Source organism: Elephantulus edwardii, unplaced genomic scaffold (genome assembly GCF_000299155.1).
Source record: "Elephantulus edwardii isolate Elephantulus edwardi_28Jun2011 unplaced genomic scaffold, EleEdw1.0 scaffold00139, whole genome shotgun sequence".
In the NCBI taxonomy this organism is placed as follows: domain Eukaryota; kingdom Metazoa; phylum Chordata; class Mammalia; order Macroscelidea; family Macroscelididae; genus Elephantulus; species Elephantulus edwardii.
The window spans coordinates 7,029,040-7,050,002 of NW_006399889.1; the positions used below are offsets into that span (position 1 = coordinate 7,029,040).

Here is a 20,963-nt window from a genome sequence, read left to right on the forward strand (position 1 = left end):
AATAGATAGATAGTTGGATAGATAGATAGATAGATAGATAGATATAGACAGATGATAGATATATAGATAGAATCTCCAACCCTACATTTGTAATTATTACATGTGAATCAACCACATTATGTCAGTTTTATATACTTTTCTCTCATACTCAAAAATTAAAATTATGTAAGAAAGATATGTAGTCAATATTTACTAAAATACTCTACTACTTGGAAACTTAAAAATATTTTTCTGAAAAGCTACTAATACAAACTTTTGGGAAACATATTCCCTTTAATATTCACAATTTATTTTTAAACTAGAGTAATAGAACTATCCTTACTTAAGGAATAAGTCCAAAGCTTCATTAAAAGGAAAATTCATAGTATTAAAAGTATTTTTCACTGCAAATAAAAAGATAATTTAAACAAATACAGTGGAAAAAAATAAAAAAGGAAATAAAATATGGAAATAAATTAAATTCAGGAAATAAACCCAAAGACTGGTTATTTGAAAAATAAACAAATCAATAATGACAGACTCTGATAATGCATATTAGAGAAAGAAGCCATATTAACAAGAACATAGTCTGAAAAGCATTAGTACAGTATTAGTTTTTATCTTTTACCTTTCTTAATACAGAAGCTTTACCTAATCATTTTTAGATATCCATTTTTAAGCTATAGAGAGAATAAGATTTTTTAAATTTTTACTTAAAGAACGAAGAGAAAAGATGTTGCTGTTGTTAGGTGCTGTCTAGATAGTTCTGATTCACACTGATATTATGTACAACAGAGTAAAGGCCTGTCCTATCTGGAACCATACTTTTTATTATTTTTATTTTATACTGATTTGCATACAAAACTTGTATGCATTGTGTTTTGTTTATTATACTGTGCTTCACACACTCCTCCACTGATGCAGTCACTGTGTCAATCCATCTCCCTGAAGGTCTTTTTTTAGGCAAGGAATACAGGTTTAGCAACAGTCCCCAAGAAAAGATTTTCCAAATTCTGTTTTGTCTCTCTTTAGCATCCCTTGTTGTTGTTGTTGTTGTGTGTCATCAATTAAGAATCAATCCATAGCTGGCCTTCCAGCAAGCTTTCAAGAGGCAATTAATCTCACAAGAGGAGATTGTACATCCTTCTAAATAAGAGCAGCTACTGGATTCAAACTGTGTGCCTTAGGGACTGCAGGGCAGCTTCTTACCACTAGGCCATCAGTGCTTCTACTTATTTGGAAGATAAGTCCTTGACTCTTTTCATTTCCCTTTCCCTAAATCCCCACCATTTATCATTAAGCCATTAGTGTTGAGTCAGCTCTAGATGTTTGAGGAATAAAAATGAAAACATAAGGCAAGGGAAAATTTGACAGTGTTTAGCCCAGGACAGAAAGAAGAAGGGAAAATAGGAAGTGAAGAGTTACGGTTTGGTGAGAATGAAAGGTGAGTGTAACAAAAAAGGTAGATTCCTTCATCTTCCCATCATGTTTTAAGTGGATTTGGTGCATAAGCCAGATCAGAACTGCCACATAGGGTTTCCTGTGTTGTAATCTCTGTATGGGAGATTTCCAGATCTCTTCGCTCTCAGAGTCACTGGTGTGTTCAAATCTCCAATCCTTTGACTAGCCACCAAGCTCTTAACCACTGTAAAACCAGGGCTCAGTCTGTCCCAACAAGGACAGAAATCCCTTTGTGAGCAGTCCCTAATGTAGAAATTAACTCAAAATGGAGTTCTTGTGTGACATAAATGATTACATACTCAACTAGTAAACAAAAGGTTGGCAGTTTTAATCCACTCAGAGGTGCTTTAGACAGTAATCCTGATTCTGAAAGGTCACAGCTTCAAAAACTTTATGGGAAGTACCATTTTACATACTTTTAGTTGTCATCAGTTGGAATTCACAATAAACAACAGCAGGATCATATTCTATTTGATAAAGCGAATTAGGAACAAAAGAGCCTCTCCACCAGATTCCCTAGATGTCTCCAGCATCAGTGAGCACTCAGACAGAGAGTAATAGCAGAAGCAACACCAAAGGGGAAAAGATAAGCCACAAACTGCAGATTTCATCATTTCCAAGGATGTTGCGCTACCAGCTTGCCAAATACCTATGTCATCTTAGAGATGAGAAGAGTAAAAAATATCATGATCATGATATTCCAACTCTTAACTCTACCATCACATCATCTAAGCTCCTCTCCACTACATCTTCAGGATAATATACATAAGCCCTATATCATCAGTCATCCATACTAAGTTCCTCTCTTCTACATCCTAGAGATGGCATTTTAAGATCAGAAGCAAGAGATGGTGGAAGCAACCTGAGACTGATCATTTGTTCTCCAAAAGAATAAATTAGAAGTTACTTAAATTACCACATATGATAGAGTTTTAACTTAAGTGTTTCAGAAATATACATATATTTCTACTTAAAAAAGCCAGAACTGTGAGGAGATTAAGAATGTAGAACTCTAGATCCACATAGTCTGATTTCATGCTCCACAATCTGTCAATTCTGTGCCTGAGAGCAATTTAATCTCTTTGTGCCTCAGTTTCCTCATCTGTTAAGCAGGGATAATAAGAGTTTATGTCTCTCAATGTACCTGAGGATTAAATAAATTAATATATATATATATATATATATGGTGTTTACATCAGTGCTCGGTTCATATGATGAGTTTAATAGGCACTATCATTATTACTATCAGCATCATAAAATGTGATGCATATAAAAGAAGATCAGATTAATTACAAACTATTGTTGTTGTTGTTAGGTGCCATCGAGTCATTAATTTCTCTACAAATCCAACTAGTAGGCTGGATTAAAATAAGTAATTCTACAGTACAAAACATTAAATATTGCTACAAATAATTAATTTAAAAATTTCAAATGAAGGAGATGTCAAGAAAGGAAAAGATTTTTAAAACAGCAAAATGGTAATAAACAGAAGGTAGTAAGAAAATGGGTCATACTGAGGGGGAAAAATGAATGGCATGTATTATCTCAAGAAATGGTGCCAAGTAGATGTATGCCAAAGAAACTGGAAACAATAGAAATAGGCCTAGAACGAGATAATTAATTTAGTGCATTCTTTGAAACTTTCCCAAAGGGTTAACCCCAGTATGTAGAATAATCCTATGATTTGGAAACAAATGCAGTGTTTCCCAGTTCACTAAGACAGGGCTACTTATAAAATGCAGGCATAATTTAAGCATTGCTGTCTTCCTACATCACGTGTGATTTCTTAAGCTCAAGAGGAAGAAGCGGGGTCAAGCCACAGTTTCTGGAAGGCAACAAATTTCTCTGTTCTGCTATTTGAGTACTCTGGCCTTGAACACTGCTGTCTAGCTACATCACATGGGATTTCTTAAGCTCAAGTGAAAGAGGCTGGGTAAAGCCATGGTTTCTGGAGAGGAACAGACTTCTCTGTTTTGCCATTCAGGTACTTTGGCCTTAAATGCTGCTGTCTAGCTACATCATGTGGGATTTCTTAAGCTCAAGCAGGAGACCCCAGGTTGAGCCACAGTTTCTAAAGGGCAATAGTCATCCTGCTTCGGGCCCTCAGACCTCCAGCCCTCTAGTCAAGAGGGAGCCACCCATATGCAGGTCCTTCACAAAACAATACCATACCCTAGATCACTATATAGTTACAACAACCTAATATCTACTACGAAAAGGCTCACATAATGTCAAGAAAGCAGCAATCAGCCTCAGTCATCTTGAAAAAGCAAAATAACCCTTTTCCCTAAACAGGCCCAATGAACACCACTGATAAAGAGAACCAGAAGAAATATGTTGATGTGAAGCTATTTGAACAGCTACAGAAGATGCAAATGACCGAAGAAATAATGGAAGCCATTAAGAGAGCAAATACCCCAGAGACAACTATCCAGAAGAAATATATATTGATTTGGAGCAACTTAAACAGCTATGGAACAATATGCAAAAGACAGAAGAAAGAATTGATAGTATAGATAAAGATGTGCAAGACTTAAAAAATCAACATAATGCAGCTCATATTCTGGACTCTGGTCATGTCAAAAATATCAAATATTTCATATCAATAAACTAATAGTTTCTTTCAAAAAATTAATCAACATAAGACCAAGAAGAGGGTACAGCCAACACAGTACTGGAAATAACAGAAAAGTATGAAAATGCAATCCAGAATATTAAGACTGAATTGGCAGACATGTCCAACACACTGGTGGAACAAAAAGTATAACTGAAGAGATGAAACAGAGTCAGTGAGCTGGAAGACAAGAGCCTCACTGAAAACATACTAGAAGAAAAATCAGAGATGGGATGTATAGAAAGTGAAGAAAACATTAGAGTTATGTGGGATAACATCAAAAGGTACAATATACAAATGAGTAGAATTCCAGAACATGAGAGTTACAAGGAAGTCACTGAGAAAATTGTGGAAGAAGTATTAAAGAAAACTTTCCAGGTATTTTGAAGAATATGGAAATTCACATTCAAGAAGCTAAGTGAACAACAAACAGAATAGACCCAAAAAAGAAAAACCAAGACATATCAGTCAAGTTGTCCAAACTAAAAGATTAGAATACTAAGAGCATCACAAGAAAAACCAAGAGTCACTAGCAAAGGGGAAACAGATTAAATTCTGATTTCTTAGTAGAAACCATGAGAGCTAGAAGACAATGGGACGGTATGTACAGAAAGTTGAAAATAGCCAGCCAAGGATCCTATACCCAACACAGCTCTTCATCAAATACGAAGGAGAAATTAGGTCCTTTGCAGAAAAGAAGGCACTGAAGGAATTTGTGAAAATAAGACCAAAACTACAGGAAACCTTAAGTGATGTCCTTCACATGGAGATGTCAAAGCAAAGTGGATGGACCACAGTAACCAGAAACCATAGAAAAAGAAACACAGCAAAATGGTAACAGTAAAATCTGGCCTGATGATAATCACACTTAATGTTAATGGACTAAATGCAATTAAGAGAAAAAGAGTAATGGAATGATTAAAAAACAAAACACATCAACATCAATGTGTTGTCTACAAGAGATGTATTTAAAGAGAGAGAGAGACTCAAAATCAAAGGCTGGGTAATATACCAAGTAAATGTCAACCACAGAAAAAAAAAGAGGAATGGCAATAACTAATCTCTGATAAAATAGATTTCAGAACAAAAACCACCATAAAAGATAAGGAAGGGCACTATTTAATGATTAGACATACAATAGCTCAAGAATACATAACCATGATCAACATTTATGTACCAAATTATAGACCTGTAAAATACATTAAAGAACAATTAACAGAATTGAAGAAATAAATAGCAGCACAAAAGTGGTAGCTAACTTCAATGCATGACTATCACAAAAGGATAGGTAAACTGATAATAAACTTAACTAAGATGCAGAAGATCTAAACTATACAATCAGCCAAGTTGATCCAGTGAATGTATTCAGGCACCCAACTAAAACTTAATTCACTTTCTTCTCAAGTGCACATTGTACATTTCCCAGAATCTATCACATATTAGGACACAAAACAAACCTCAAAAAAAATTTAAAAACTTTTAAATAATACAAAGTATCTTCTCGGACCACAGTGCTATAAAACTAGAAATTAAAGACAGGAAGTAAAGCTTACAAAGCCGCTCATGAGGAAACTAACTAATTCTCTACTACAAAATGATTGGGTTATAAAAGAAATAGAGAATGAAATGAAAAAGTTCCTTGAAATAAATGAAAATAAAAATACAATGTACCAAAACCTCTGAGATGCAGCTAAGGCTGTCCTTGGGTGCAGTTCATAGTAACAGGCATACAGATAGGAAAAGAAGAAAGACAAAAAAAATTAATTATTTAACTCAAAACCTTTGTCAACTAGAAATAGAACAACAATCTAATCCTACATCTGCTAGAAGGAAAAGAGTTGAAATCAATGAGATGGAAAACAGAATAGCAACTGAAACCACCCATAACACCAGGAGCTGGATTTTTGAAAGGGTCAATAAAATTGACAAACCACTGGAAAACTTAACAAAATGGGGTGGAGGGGGAGGAGAGAGAAGACACAGTTAACTTGATTAAGAAATTATAGAGGACACTGGAAATAAGAGAGATGAAAATTAAAACCACAATGAAATATCATCTCACCCCAGTAGCAGTGGCAAAGTTGAAAGTGGCAAAAAGGAAAGAAACCAATACATATTGAAGAGGATGTGGTGAAAAAGCAACTCTTATATGTTGTTGGTGGGATTATAAAATGGTGCAACCATTCTGGAAGGCAGTTTGGCACTTCCTCAAAAAGTTGAACATAGAAATTCCATATGACCCCACTATTCCACTGCTTGCAGTATACCCCAAGAAAATTGGAACTGAGTCACAGAGATTTGTACACCAATGTTTATAACAGTGTTATTTGCCATTGCAAGAACATAGAAACAGCCCAAATGTCCAACCACAAATAATTAGCTTGAGGAATCATGGTACATTCATAAAATGAAATACTATGCAGCACTGGGCCAATTGGCAGCATCAGTATGGATGGTGAAGAGATTGAGATAGTTAACAGTTTTTTGTTTAGTTGGCTCCACAGTCAACACTCTTGGTAACAGCAGCCAGGAAATCAAGAGATGAATTGCATTGGGAAAGTCATCTGTGAGGGACCTCTCAAGAGTACTGAAGAGCTATGACATCAGTCTGGAGACTAAGGTGTGCCTGATCCAGGCTATAGTCTTTGCAATTGCGTGCTATGCATCAGAGAATTGGACAGTGAATAGGGCTGATAGAAAGAGAATTGATGCCTTTGAGCCGCAGTGCTGGAGAAGAGTGTTGAATGTACCTGGACTGCTAGGAGAACAAACAGGTTTGTCCTGGAGAGGGTGAAGCTGGAGGCTCTTTGGAGTCAAGGATTCTGACATATTTTGGCATGTTGCAAGGAGGGACTGGTCCTTGGAGAGGGACATCATGTTTGGCAGAGTGGAGGGGCGGTGAAGGAGAGGAAGACCTTCAATGAGATGGATCGATTCTGTGGCTGGAGTGGTGGGAATAAGTGTGTTTGAGAAGGCTAGGTTGACACAGGATAGAAGAGCATTTAGAGCTCTTGTATATAGGGTCGATATGAGTCACAAGCGACTCGATGGCACATAGCAACAACAACAACATGGAGCATGCATAGGCAATGATTTTCAAAATCACTACCTAACTCGGGAGGGGATGGAGAGCATTATGCTGAGTGAACTAACTCCATAAGGATAAATACTGCATAAGACCATTATCGCAGAAATAGAATGATAACTAGTAAAACATGTATGAGGATCCCAGGGGTGGAACAGGTAGGGGAGTGACCATTGGGTCATACAATTTGAAGGGTAGATGGAGGGGTGTGAAAAACAATCTATATGAACTTTGTAAGTAAACCAGTATAAAATAAAAAATTTCTTTAAAAAAATTATAGAAGTGACATCAAACAGACCCAAATAAAATTAAACCAATGATATCAAAATACTATGAAAAACTATACTCTGATAAATTAAAAAAAACCAAACAAACCTAAAGAAAATGGACAAATTCCTGGAAATTCATGCCCTACCCAAATTGATAAGGACAGATGTAGAACACTTGAAAAAACTCATCACAAAAGAAGAAATTGAACAGGTCATAAAAAGACTTTCCCATAAGAAAATTCCTGTATCAGATGGCTTCACAGCTGAACTCTACTAAACATTCAAAAAAGACCTATCACCAATTCTACTTAAAGTATTAAAAAATATAGAAAAAGAAGGAACACTCGCAGGGGCATTCTATGAAGCACACATAACCTTAATATCAAAACCAGGCAATGATACTACCAAGAAAGAAAACTACAGACCAATACCAATATAGATGCAAAAATCCTTAACAAAATCCTAGTCAACAGAATCCAAAAGCACATTAAAAAACAAATCATCATAACCACGAGGGATTCATAAGAGGTAGAAGGATGGTTCAACATTAAAAAAAACACAACACCAATCAAAGTAATTCACCATATTAACAAAGCAAATAACAAGAATCATATGATCTTAGCAATTGATAGAGAAAAGGCATGCAACAAAATTCAACACTCCTTCTTGATAAAGACGGTCAGCAAAATTGGTATAGAACAAAATTTTCCCAACATAGTGAAAAGTATATATGCAAAACCAAGAGCCAGTATGATTCCAAATGGAAACAAACTAAAAGCATTTTCCTTGCAAACAGGGACCATACAAAGATGCCCACTGTCAGCACTTCTATTCAATATCGTATTGGAAGTGCTTGACAGGGCAATATGACAAGAAAAGGAAGGAAATAAAAAGCATCTAAACCAGCAAAGAGATGGCTAAACTACAGCTATATGCAAACGATCTGATAGTATACACTGAAAACCCCAAGCACTCAACAAAAAACCCCATTAGAGCCCATCAACAAATGAATGGATAGAGAAGCTGTGGTATATTCATACAATGGAATACTACACTGCATTAAAAAAAGGGATTCACGCAATATTATTCAAAATAGGTGACTCTGGAGGACATTGAGCTGAATGAGATATCTCAGTCACAAAAGGACAAATAATGCATGGTGCCACTATTATGAAACAGGACCGATATCAGGGTTGGAGGGGAGACTGAGAAAGATGGGATAAATAATGTGTACTGCATTGAAACAGATGAGGGAGAAAACTGTTTAAAAGGGCTTTGGATTAGGTATTTTTGTCATGACAAGAGTCCAGAACGAAGGCTGCATAGTGGAGTGGACCTGGGGAGAGGGATTGTAAAACAATGAAAGAATTTTTCTTCTACTTTTCAAGAGAAGAGTGTACTTGGGGGTGGGGAGGAAGGGGTGGCAGAGAGAAAAGTGCAACAATGAATGAATGGAAATCCAAAGTTTCTGTAAATTTCCATTGAAATTAATAATAAGAAAATTTAAAAAAAAACTATTAGAGCTAATTGACCAACTTAGTAAAGTGGCAGGATATAAGACCAATATTCACAAATCTGTGGGATTCCTCTATAGTAACAAAGAGAACTCAGAGAAGGAAACCAAGAAAGCAACATTTACGATAGACAAGCACAAACTGAGAAACTTGGGAGTGAACCTAACTAAAGATAAAAAAAATCTATAAAAAGAAAACTACAGAATATCTCTGCAAGACACAATAAAAGACTTAAATAAATAGGAAACTGTTCCCTGTTCCTGGATAGGAAGATTCAATATTGTGAAAATTACAATCCTACCAAAAGCAATCTACATGTTCAATGCAACCCCAATACAGATTATCAAATTTCTTTTTCAAGGAGACCAAAAGGAAACTGTCACGTTTCTTTGGAGAGGGAAGAGACCCTAAATAAGCAAAGCACTTCTGAAAAACAAAAAAGAAATGGGAGGCATAGCCCTCCCTGACCTCAAAACCTACTACCCAGCAGTAGTAACCAAAACACCATGGTACTGGTAATAGACCAATGGAACAGAATCAAGAACCCAGAAATGGACTCATGTATCTATGGTCAACTGATATTCAACAAGGAAATGATACTTATCAAATGGGGAAATGACAACTTCTTCAACAAATGGTGCTGGCAAAATTGGACTGCCACCTGCAGAAAGCTGAAACAGGGTCCCCATCACACCATACACAGAAATCAACTCAAGGTGTATTAGAAAGCTTATAGTAAAGCCCAAAACATAAAGTTCATAAGAGACAAACAGGGATCAAGCATAGACAGCCTAGTCTATGGTATAAAGAGACTGTCAAATACAGCCAGAAATGAACATTCTGGAGATGATAAAATTGATGAATGACCTTCTAATGATAAAAATCTCTTCGTGCATTAAAAAAAAAAAAATCCAACACAGTGAAAAGAAAACCTACTGACTGGTAAAAACATTTGACAATACCTTTTCAGACAAAGGTCTCATGTCAAAAGTTTACAGAATCCTACAAGGCCTCCACAAGAAAAAGACTGATAACCCAGTTACAAAATGGGTAAAATACATGGAAAGACTTTTCCCAAAGGAAGATAGTAGAATGGCAAACAGACACATGAAGAAATGCTCCAAATCACTGGCAATAAGAGAGATGTAAATAAAAAACACAATGAGATACATCACCCTAGTAACAGTGACAAAGTTTAACAGAACAGTAAGTAACAAATGTTGGCGAGGATGTGAAGAGATACGAACTCTAATACATTGCTGATGGGATTGTAAAACGGTACATCCACTCTAGAAGACACCGGCATTTCCTCAAAAAGCTGAACACAGGTATTCCATAAGACCCAGCTATACCACTACTTGCGAGAAAATTAGACCTGATACACAGAGATTTGTTACACCAATGTTCACAGCGGCATTATTCACCACCATGAGAACATGGAAATTGCCCAAATGTCTAGCCACAATTGAATAGATTGAGAAATTACAATCCATTCACAGGATGGAATACTACACAGCAGGCAGGAGCAAGGATTTTTAAAATCACTGTCTAACGTGGGAGAGAATGAAATGGAAAGCATTATGCTAAGTAAACTAACTCAGTCCCATAAGGACAAATACTGGATAAGCCGATAATTGTAGAAATAGAAAGATAACTAGTAAAACATGTATGAGGATCCAAGGTGGGAAGGGGGAAGGGTAGGAGCAGAGGGGTGAGGATGGGAGGACAGGAAGGTCCAAGGGTGGTAATCACAAGGTCATTCAATTTGATGGGTGGAGGGTAGGGGTGGTAAAGGTAATGGGAATGATCCAGTGTAAAAAACAATGTATAAGAACTTTGTAAGTAAACCAGTATTAAGTAAAATTTTTATTTAAATAACAAATGCAGTTATAAAATAAAACTACAAGCCATTTTCCCAAAAGCTTTTGTCAGCCCAGGATTTCTTCCAGTTGTTTTTGTATCATCTAATCAGTTCCAAGTTGCACAGCAGTACTTTGCCGTAGATTTCCTAGGCTTTAATTTTTACAGGAATAGATTGCCAGGTCTTTTCTCCCACAGAGCAATTAGTAGGTCTGAACTGACCACCTCTCAGTTGACAGTTGAGGGACAGGGGTTGTGCTGCTCCTTCCAGGAATTCCAAGATCCTTCCAGGAATTCCAAAATCCTCCATAGGATCATGCAGAGCCGCACAGAGTCCTGAGTCATGCAATCAGAAGATGAAGATTATACAGACTACAGAGTGGAAAGGGGACTCAAGAATGAGCAAGAGATGAGGAAAGACAGACTGTAGGAATAACAGCAATGGTGGGGCCCAAGGCACAACCTTCTGTGGGCGAAAATATAAATTGATTTAACCCTTCTAGGAAGAAACTGTCAATATACATTTAGAGCCTAAAAGGTACATGTTCTTGAGTTAACAATCCAACTTCTAACAGTTTGTTCTAAAATTTCATTTGAACTAAAAATGTGTATATAACGATGTACATCTTAAAAAATTCTTGATCGCAACAAGCAAACAAAAACCCAAGAAACAACCTAAATTTCTAAAAATAGAAAGATACATTATAGTACTTCATATGATGAATTATGCAACAATCAAAAGCAATGATTTGGAAAACTGTTAATGACATGCATATATGTATGTCTCTTTGGTGGGGGGAAGCAAATATAAAAAAGAATAACATTCACTGTGTTTTTAAAATACACAAGTACAGGGTAAAAACTGCTGTTAGCAAATTAACTAAATTCTTAGATTTATCTCTGGGTGGTGGGGGCTCTAAGTGATAACAAGTTCCTTTTATGTATCTATCATGTCTTTCATCACGAAGCATGTATTACTTTTCAGTCAGAAGCAAAAAGGATAAAGTCAAATAATTATTGCATGTGGGTAATATTCTTATGAATGAAATAAAAGTTTCTACACAGTAAGGCCAAGAAAACATTCTAAACATCGTGCATAGAATTCCATTCTTCGAAACCGGAATTTTAACAGTTGGTGCACTTTAAAGCGCAGAAGCCAGAAAAGCAAACCAATAAAATCCCTCAGTAAGTACAAGCCGAGCTGCTCCTCTCAGGGATTTTTAACACACCATTGTAAAGAGGGAGACTCGGCATCCAGTTTTTAAAATGCAGCTGTTTTCCTATTTCCTTAATTCGAAGAATGCTCCCATCGAGGAACCGGCTTATTAAAAGGCAGTTGCAGGATTGTGGAATTACACACAGGCACGCGCGCTCACACGCTCAGAATCACACTCATTCATTTAAGAACCTCGCAGTGTAGCTGCGCCCCATCCTGTTGCCCAAGACCCAGAGCCGAATCCCGCTCACGCGCAACTCCGCGCCTCCAATACCTGTTCGTGGTGCGAGGTACGGGGGTCGAAGGGCTCCGGAGCAACCTCAGCGCTGCGGGGGTGCCGTAGGTGGCCTCTCTGCTTTCCTCCAAGAGCCTGCACAACCAGAAAGAAAACTAAGTTGTCACATCTTTCAGAGATCAACTCGCTGAAAGGTTCAAAGCCTGGCAGACACATCTTCCGCTCGCCCCTGCTCCACGGACAGGTCCCAAATCACAGAGTTCAAATGGGATTGGAGATGAAAAGAAGGTCAAGCAGGGACCAGAATAGAGCCAGGAATACCGATTGGGAGACGGACGGCAAGTCCCAGCTCCGCAGCTTCCCAGGCAAGAGCAACCCACTCGCTGGATTCCTCGCAACCTTCCTTGTTCCTTCACCCCACACACAGTGCCCACTCAGTTCAAGTATCGCCTCCCTGGACCTCCCTGCCCACTCTTCCAACCTCTAGCCCTGTCTCCTGAACCTCCAACTCTCAGCCCGCCACTGCCCGTCGGTTTCTCCTCGAGGCAGCCAAAAGTCTGCGCGCGCCCAAATGGGTGGACTGGTAGCTGAGGCTCCCAGAGCGCACACTCAGGCGCGGGGCTAGTGGAGGCGGACTGCCCGAGCGGGCCGGTGGGTTACCTGGAGCGGGCGGGCGTGTCGGCCGAGCACCAGAGAAGGCGCAGTAGCAGTAGGCTGGCGAGCAGGGCGAGTAGCGCGCCCCCCGGCCGCATCCTGAGCCACAGGCGCCGTCGCCGCCGCGGCGAAGCGCAGCCGGGGCGGCCCCGACTCCCCGCGCTCGCCGCCGCCGCCGCCACCGCGGCCGCAGCCACGCACACCCCCAGTGTTCAAAGGCGGCTGCGAGGGGCGACGACAGCGCGCAGCGCGGGCCCACACACTCGGGGCGCCCCCTCCCCAGCGTGCACAATTTTTATGCGAAAGAGAAGACGCCGTTTCCTCGCTCTCTGTGCTCCCACACAGCGCTGGACTGCTTCTCCCGGCGCTCGGATTGCAGATGACGATTCGCCGGTGAGCTCGCCGCCTCTCCTCCCGGAGGCGCTCAGATCTGCTTCGGGCTCTGGTCGCCGCCGCTGCTGCTGCCGCCGCTGCCGCCGCGCGGGGTCACCTGAAGGTTGGGGCACGAGAGCCCAACTCCGAGCTGATTGGTCTCCAACTTTTCCGCGCCCTCACCTTCTCCTGAGTGCCCGCGTGCTCTTCCAGAAGCCCACGCGTCCCACCAAACATAACTCCGTGTCCCAGCGTTGGAGACCGAGGGTGTGGAGGCGCAGAAGAGGAGACAGGAAAGGACCCTCGCGGGAAACTTTTTAAAACTGTGTGCTCGTCCTGCTGATCACCCCACGCACAAAGCTGTTAGGGACTTTTTAGTTGGTAGAGTGGATCATGAAAGGGATTGGGAGCAAAGACCTCCCAGTACTTAATGAAACTCCAAGCTTAAAGGGACAGTGAACTGACTTGCAGAAGCCAGAAAAGCCTTAGGCAAACTGCAGCCGGCTTGCCAAATCTAGCCCAACTCGGCCTGATTTTGCTCATAGTTGTATTCGAACATGCCCACTGCCCTACCTTTATTTTAATTCATGGCCGCTCTTATGCTACAAGGGTAGACTTGGAGAATAGTCATAGAGACCATACGGCAGGAAATCCAAATTATTTACTATGGGGTCCTTCACAGGGAGACTCTGAAAGGTGTTAGCAGTTCAAACCCACCCCCCGTCGTGCTCTCAGAGTAAAGCCCTGATGATCTGCTTTCGAAAAGTCACAGCCATTAAAAGCGAATGGAGCACAGTTCAACTCTGAAACATGGAATCCATGGCATTGCCGATCTGGATCATTGGTTATTACCTCATTATGGCCGAAAAGTGATCCTACAATAGCATATAGTCTGTTTCTCCAGTAAGTCGGGAGTGAACCTTTCTCAAGCTAGAGTAGCTGCATGTGTAAGGTTTATCATTTAGATGTTCTCTAGCCAGTGATTAACTGCTTGTTTTGTGCTGAAGTAATTGTTGTGTTAAAGAGGGAGAGGATTAGGATGGGATACAAGCCCCATACTACTGAAGCTCACAGGACCTCAGCTCCAGGCATCTTTTTTTTTCTTTTAGAGAAGCTGGCTCTCCTGGGACATAGCTTTCAGGTGCTCACCATTCTCTACACCACCAGCCTTCATCACCAGCAGTCGACAGGATCCTGGCCCCTCGCTCACCAGTTTCTCCAAAACCAGCCTGCTACCTGCAGTCATGTGAGTCATTCCCCTAATAGGTCTGAGTCTCTGGGAGAACTTCTAGTGAATCAATGAACCAAAGGAGCTAGAAACTGAGTAAAGGAGGAGCTATTAATATCAGGAATGGTAGACTTCTATGGCAGGTCAAGCAACTGGAACTATGTTGATCATATATGTCATTGTTGTTCTTGTTATGTGCCATTGAGTCACCTGGAGCAGGAGTAAGGTTAAGGAGCTCTGATGGTGGAGTCTAAAGGATGTTGCTGCTAACCAAAAGGCCTCCTGTCTGACAGTTCTAATCCCCCAGAGACTCTGCAAAAGGAAGATGGACAGTTTCTTTCTATTTAGACTTAGAGTGTGTGAGTGAGTGGTGGTGGGTATACTGTAGTTTATTATATGACTCATTCTACTTGATGCGCTTGAATTCCCCCCCCCGCAAAAAAACTTGGAAATATCCAAGTTGGAAATATCCAAGGGTGCTTTGAAAGGTTTAGATTTACAAAAAGCTTCAATAAGTAAACTTCAACATTTTGTACTTATAAACAGACTCTCGCAGAGGTTGTTGTTTGTTGTTATGGGCCATCAAGTCTCCTGCGACTCATAGCGACACTATGTACAAAAGTCCTAAACTCTGCTCTACCTCATGCCAATCTTATTGACTGACACACCTATCCCCATTACCCCAGTGATGAAATCAATCTATCTCATTGAGGGTCTTCCTCTCCTGCGTTGTCCCTCCACCCTCGCCAGCATGACATCCCTCTCCAAGGACTGGTCCCTCCTTGCACCATGTCCAAAGTATGTCAGATGAAGCTTCAGAATCCTTGACTCCAAAGAGCAGCCTAGCTTCACCCTCTCCAGGCCGAACCTGTTTGTTCTCCTAGGAGTCCATGATATAGTCAATACTCTTCTCCAGCACCACAGCTCAAAGGCATCAATTCTCCTTCTATCATCCCTAGTCGTTGTCCAGCTTTCTGATGCATAACAAGTAACTAAAAAGACCATGGCCTGGATCAGGCACACCTTAGTCTCCAGACCAACATCGTTGCTCTTCAGTACTTTGAAGAGGTCTCCAACAGCAGATTTTCCCAATGCAATTCATCTTTTCATTTCCTCCCTGCTGATACCAATAATGTTGATTGTAGAGCCAAGCAAACTAATGCTGTTAACAATCTCAATCTCTTCATAATCTATCATGATGCTGCCAATAGACCCAGTGGTGAGAATCATTGTTTTCTTGATTTTGAGCTTTAATCCATATTGAAGGCTACAGTCCTTGACCTTCTGCAGCAAGTGCTTCAGGTCCTCCTCAGTTTCAGCAAGCAGGGCTGTGTCATCTGCATAATGCAGATTGTTGATGAGTCTACCTCCAGTCTTGATGCCCACTTCTCCTCACAGAGCCCAGCCTCCCGGATAATCTGTTCTGCAGATTGAAAAGATATGGAGATAGGACACATCCTTGATGTACACCTTTCCCAATTTTGAACCATGCAGTGTTTCCTTGCTCTGTTCTGATGACTGCTTCCTGGTCCAAGTGTAGGTTTCACATAAGCACAATCAAGTGTTCTGGGATTCCCATTCTTCTCAGAAGCAACCATAGTTTCTTGAGATCTACACAGTCAAATGCCTATGCATAGTCAATGAAACACAGATAGACATTCCTCTGGTAATCTCTGCTTTCAGCCAAGACCCATCTGACATTAGCTATAATATCCCTAGTACCAAGGCCTCTTCTAAACCCAGCCTGCACTTCAGGCAATTCTCTGTTGATGACCTATTACAGTCGTTTTTGGATAATCTTCATCAGAATTTTGCTTGCATGTGATATCAATGATACTGTTCAATAATTTCTGCACTCTGTTGGATCACCCTTCTTTGGCATAGAAACAAATATAGATCTCTTCCAGTTAGTTGGTCAGGTGGTTGTCCTCCAGATTTCTTGGCACAACTTGGAGAGCACATCCAGGCCAGCATCTGTTTGTTGAAATAAGTTAATCGGTATGCCATCAATTCCTGGGGCCTTGTACAAGTTCTTAACTTGACAGAAAATAATGTAAATCATTGAATAAATAAGTGAACCACATACCACAACAGAGAGCACAGTGTACTGGAGAGGAGTCTCTTCATGGTAACAGCGGCTAGACAGTTCAGCTGCTGGCTAAAAGACTAGAAGTTGGAGTTCACCCAGAGGTGCCTCAAAAGAAAAGCTTGATTATCTACTTTCAAATTCTGTCATTGAAAACACTAGGGAGAATAACTCTACTCTGATATACATGGAGCTGCTATGAGTCAAAGGCAACTCAATGGCAATTAATTTGGGTTTATTTGTTTGGTTTTGGTACTTGTAGACTTTTCACCAATGAGTTAGTTACATGTCAAGCAGAAAGCATAATAATCAGAAATGCAAAGCTCTTTAGTTCTTTTGGATAATTGCACATTAACTATAAAGATTTGGTTGAAAACAACCAGAGTTTTGCACCCATAGTAGTTAATCTATGGCTATCTGGTCAATTAATAAAACATCTAAGAACTAGATGCAAATTACTGCAAGTGTGATTTACTTCCTTAGCTCATGATTGTTGTTAAAATGCACAGTAATCAAGAAAGAAAACGTAACAACTTTTATGCAAGCCTGTGATTTCTGCAGACCTAGTACTTTCCCAAGTATGAGATAATAAAGTAATGTCATATTCAGGTAGGGCTGAAATAATACAGTAATCCATTTCTACATATTTGAAAGTTTAAGCACTCTGTCAGATAAGAAGGACCTGGGACAATTATTTGTAAAATGGAAGAGTAGCCTGGATTTGGAAGATAATCAGAATTTTATTTCTCTAAGAGCTGAAGAATTGTGCAGACAACTCATTCTGAAGATAGTCCACAGAAAAAAGAAAAGGGCCTTATTGCAGCAGCTAGGAAGCTGCAATTTTACCTAATTTACTAAAGTTTAATATTTCGGCACAGCTGGGCTCAAGGCAACAGCAGAAGAGTCAGCCTTGCTCAGGGATCCCTAAACACCCTTGCTGCAAATGAAGTCACTTTTTATCAAGCCAATGGCTATCAGCAGGGGACTCACAAAAGCCTGTTTTAATTGGAAAACCAAGTGAAAATTTGCAATGGGAATTCTGCACCAAGTGTTAAAATTTGACAGTAGGGAACCTTACCACAAGCTTTCTCGTTTAAGACATTGGTTGGTAATATCATATGAAGTATCTTGCTTATCCTTGGAAAATAAAAGAATCTCACAAAAACACAAGTCCTTATGCATAATTAGCCATAGAACCAATGTTGAAAACCTGTGTGGATGGATCCTTCGCACTGAGTAATTGGTTTGGTCAACAAATCCAAAGATCTATCACATGTAGTAATTTGAGACACTGATGAGGCTCAAAATTTAAAACATGCATGCTTGAGTCCGGTGAGAAAACTACCACCCAGTTGCTGAGTGAGCCTACGTCACTTATTCAATACACTCACTGGGTATAATGAGTATAACCAATATATTAATTCTTTATTCATTTATATAATTGCTAATGTCAGATACCAAGCCAAAGGTGGGTGACTTTTAATCCATGGCACTCGGGCCTGTCTTTCATTGTTTTTTGTTCAGACATTCCTCTAGGTCATATAGCCCTGGTGTACAAGTTGCCGTCCCGTGGTCACTTGTGGTTGCTGTGAGGCTGAACACTGTGACAATGATGTGTCAAATGCATTAATGGCTGGTTACCCAATGTGGACAGAGAATGGGGTGGAGCTCTCTGATTAAAACAAGCTTGGAAGGAGTGGCATCCACTTCCATAATAGCTTGCCTCTGGAAGCCCTATGAACCCGGAGAGAGGATAAAAGGCATCCAAGCGTCGAGGACTCTTGTTCATAAGATCACTATGAGTCGCCTGCGACTCCACGGCACTTAACAACAACAATGTCAGATAGATCTTGGCTGAGAACATCCCAGAACGATGCTTTGCTTACCTCTGTTTTATTAATCATTCTAAATCACTTGACAAAATATGGTTAATATCACAAAGAATGGGATTTCCAGAACTCTTGGGCTTATTTGGATCAACAGGAGGTCATCCAAATAGAACAAGGGGATACCACATCATTTAAAATCAAGAAAAGTGTACATCAGGGTTGTGTCTACTTTTACCATTCTTATTCAGTGTGTATGCTGAGCAAATAATCTGAGAAGCCAGGCTTATGAAGAATATGACGTATAGACTAGAGAAAGACTCATTTAACAACTTATGATATGCAGATGGCACAATCTTGTTTGTTGCGTGTACAAAGATTAGAAGCATTTACTGATCTAAGGAGCCTTCATATGGATTATATCTCAACATCAAGAAAACAAAAATCCTCACAACTGGACCAATAAACAACATCAGGATAAATGGAGAAAATATTGAAGGTGGCAAGGATTTCATTTTACTTGAATCCACAGTCAACATCCATACAAACAGCAGTCAAGAAATAAAATTACAAATTACAATGAGCAGCAAAAAACCTCATTAAAGCATTAAACAGGAAAGATGTCACTTTTAAGGACTAGAGTGAGCCTGACACACACCATGGCATTTTCAGTTGTCACCTACATGTGCAAAAAACTGGATCAGGGAGACTTAAAACTGGTGCCTTTGCATAAGGAGCAGATGCAATGTGGAGGAAGTAGGCCAACTCTGACTTTCAACCACTTCATAAAGGGGAACTGGTCCCATCAATAATATCCCTAGCAGCAAATAGACATCTGCTTGGTCAGAAACAGCAACCCTCCCCAGCTTCTGCACCTCTTTTCTACCAATCACTTGGGTCCAATACAATATTTGTTGATGATTCACAGACTTTATTCATAGTTGTGATACCAAGAGAGGAGTTTATTAGGAAAGTAAGCTGGAGAGTCAGGGAGGCAAAGAATATCACCCCATGCATGTCCAGATTTTTGCCCAGAACCCCCAAGTCTTGACAGTACATAACAATAAACAACAACTGATTAAAGAAATTAAACCAACTCCATAGAGCCATAGTGGCGTAATGTATAATGTGTCAGGCCACTAACCGGAAAATCAATGATTTAATCAACAATTACTACAAGAGAGCTGATTTCCCCCATAAACATTACAGCCTCAAAACCCTATGGAGGCTCTCAATGAATAAAATTTGACTCCATGATAGTATGTTTGGTTTGGTACGTATAACTTTATCTTTAATAAGATAAAACATCCAGGATAATATACATATAATATGTACATACAAAGATCTCTAGTGATAAAATGTGCAAGTATCTCAGCTGCTATCTGAAGAGGTCAGCAGTTGGAACCCATTAGTCACTCCTCAGGAGGAAGATGAGGTAGTCTGCTTCCATAAAGAGGACAGTCTAGAAAATTCTATGGAGCATCTCTATTCTGACCTATAGGCTTTCTTGTTGTTATTGTTGTGGTTAGGTGTCATTGAGCTGGGATTGATGCAATAGCAAAGTGTTCTGGTTGTTTTATTTTGTTTCATATAGTACTTGTAGTTCCTGTGTATAGATCCTTGGAGACGAGAATGATGGACCTTCATCTCACATACTTTGAACAGATTGTTTGGAGGGGCCAGTTCTTAGGGGCATGATACTAGGAAATGTGCAGGGTCAGCAAGATGGATTGCCACACTGACTGACTAAGGCATGGGCTTGAGTTTTATCAGAGACGGTGAGGATGGCACAGGATAGGTCAGGGTTCAGATCTGTTGTTCACAGGGTCACTATGAACCATAGTCAATGGCACCTAACAACAACAACAACATGTATTTTTTTTAAATTCCATTTTTAAGATAGCAAAAATTACTGAACTAAAAATAAGGATGATGATTATGATTATTATTATTATTTGCTTTATAAAATATTTTTATGTTTATAAAGTATTCAAACATTCAAAACTTTCTCTTTTCTGAAATCTACTTAAAAGACTTTATAGGACTATAAGAATTTTCACTTCTCAATTTCCTATAAAATGAGAAGTGAAAACTCTTTGTGCTGAAACTAGAAAATGACTCAAATTGCTTTTAACAAACTCCAAAATGGGTGAATCAAGTTAGAAAAGGACACCAAATGCAAGGCATCTTTCTCTAGTTAAAAGTTTAGATGTGTGCGGAGAGGTGAAAAATTTGCAAAGGATCCTATAGTAGTTGTTGTTGGTAGGTGTCATTGACTTGAACATGACTCATAGCAAGCCTATGAACAATAGATGTGGACCCTGGCCTATTCTGTGCCATATCATCTTTGTCTCCAAGGAGCACTCTGTCTGCACCTTCTCCAAGATATATGTTTGTTCTTTGAGCAGTCCATGGACTATTCAGTGCTCTTCTCTAATACCACAATTCAAAGGCATCAATCCTTTGAATCCTCTATCATCCTTATTCAAGTGATTGGAAAGACCATGGCTTGAATCAGGAGTACCTTAGTCTTCAAAAAGGCATCATTGTTCCTCAATAATTTG

General features: G+C 39.6%; 1 protein-coding gene across 1 annotated transcript in view; it reads right to left on the minus strand.

Annotated features, from left to right (window-relative positions):
• ST8SIA6 (ST8 alpha-N-acetyl-neuraminide alpha-2,8-sialyltransferase 6) overlaps positions 1-12,985 on the minus strand; it is a 272,465-nt gene extending 259,480 nt beyond the window's left edge. The window contains exons 1-2 of the mRNA XM_006894298.1: positions 12,894-12,985; positions 12,273-12,368 (exon numbers count right to left, since the gene is read on the minus strand). Coding sequence (XP_006894360.1) covers positions 12,273-12,368; positions 12,894-12,985 — 188 coding nt within the window. The remainder of the gene's footprint in view (positions 1-12,272; positions 12,369-12,893) is intronic.
• Between the last annotated feature and the right edge of the window lie 7,978 nt (positions 12,986-20,963).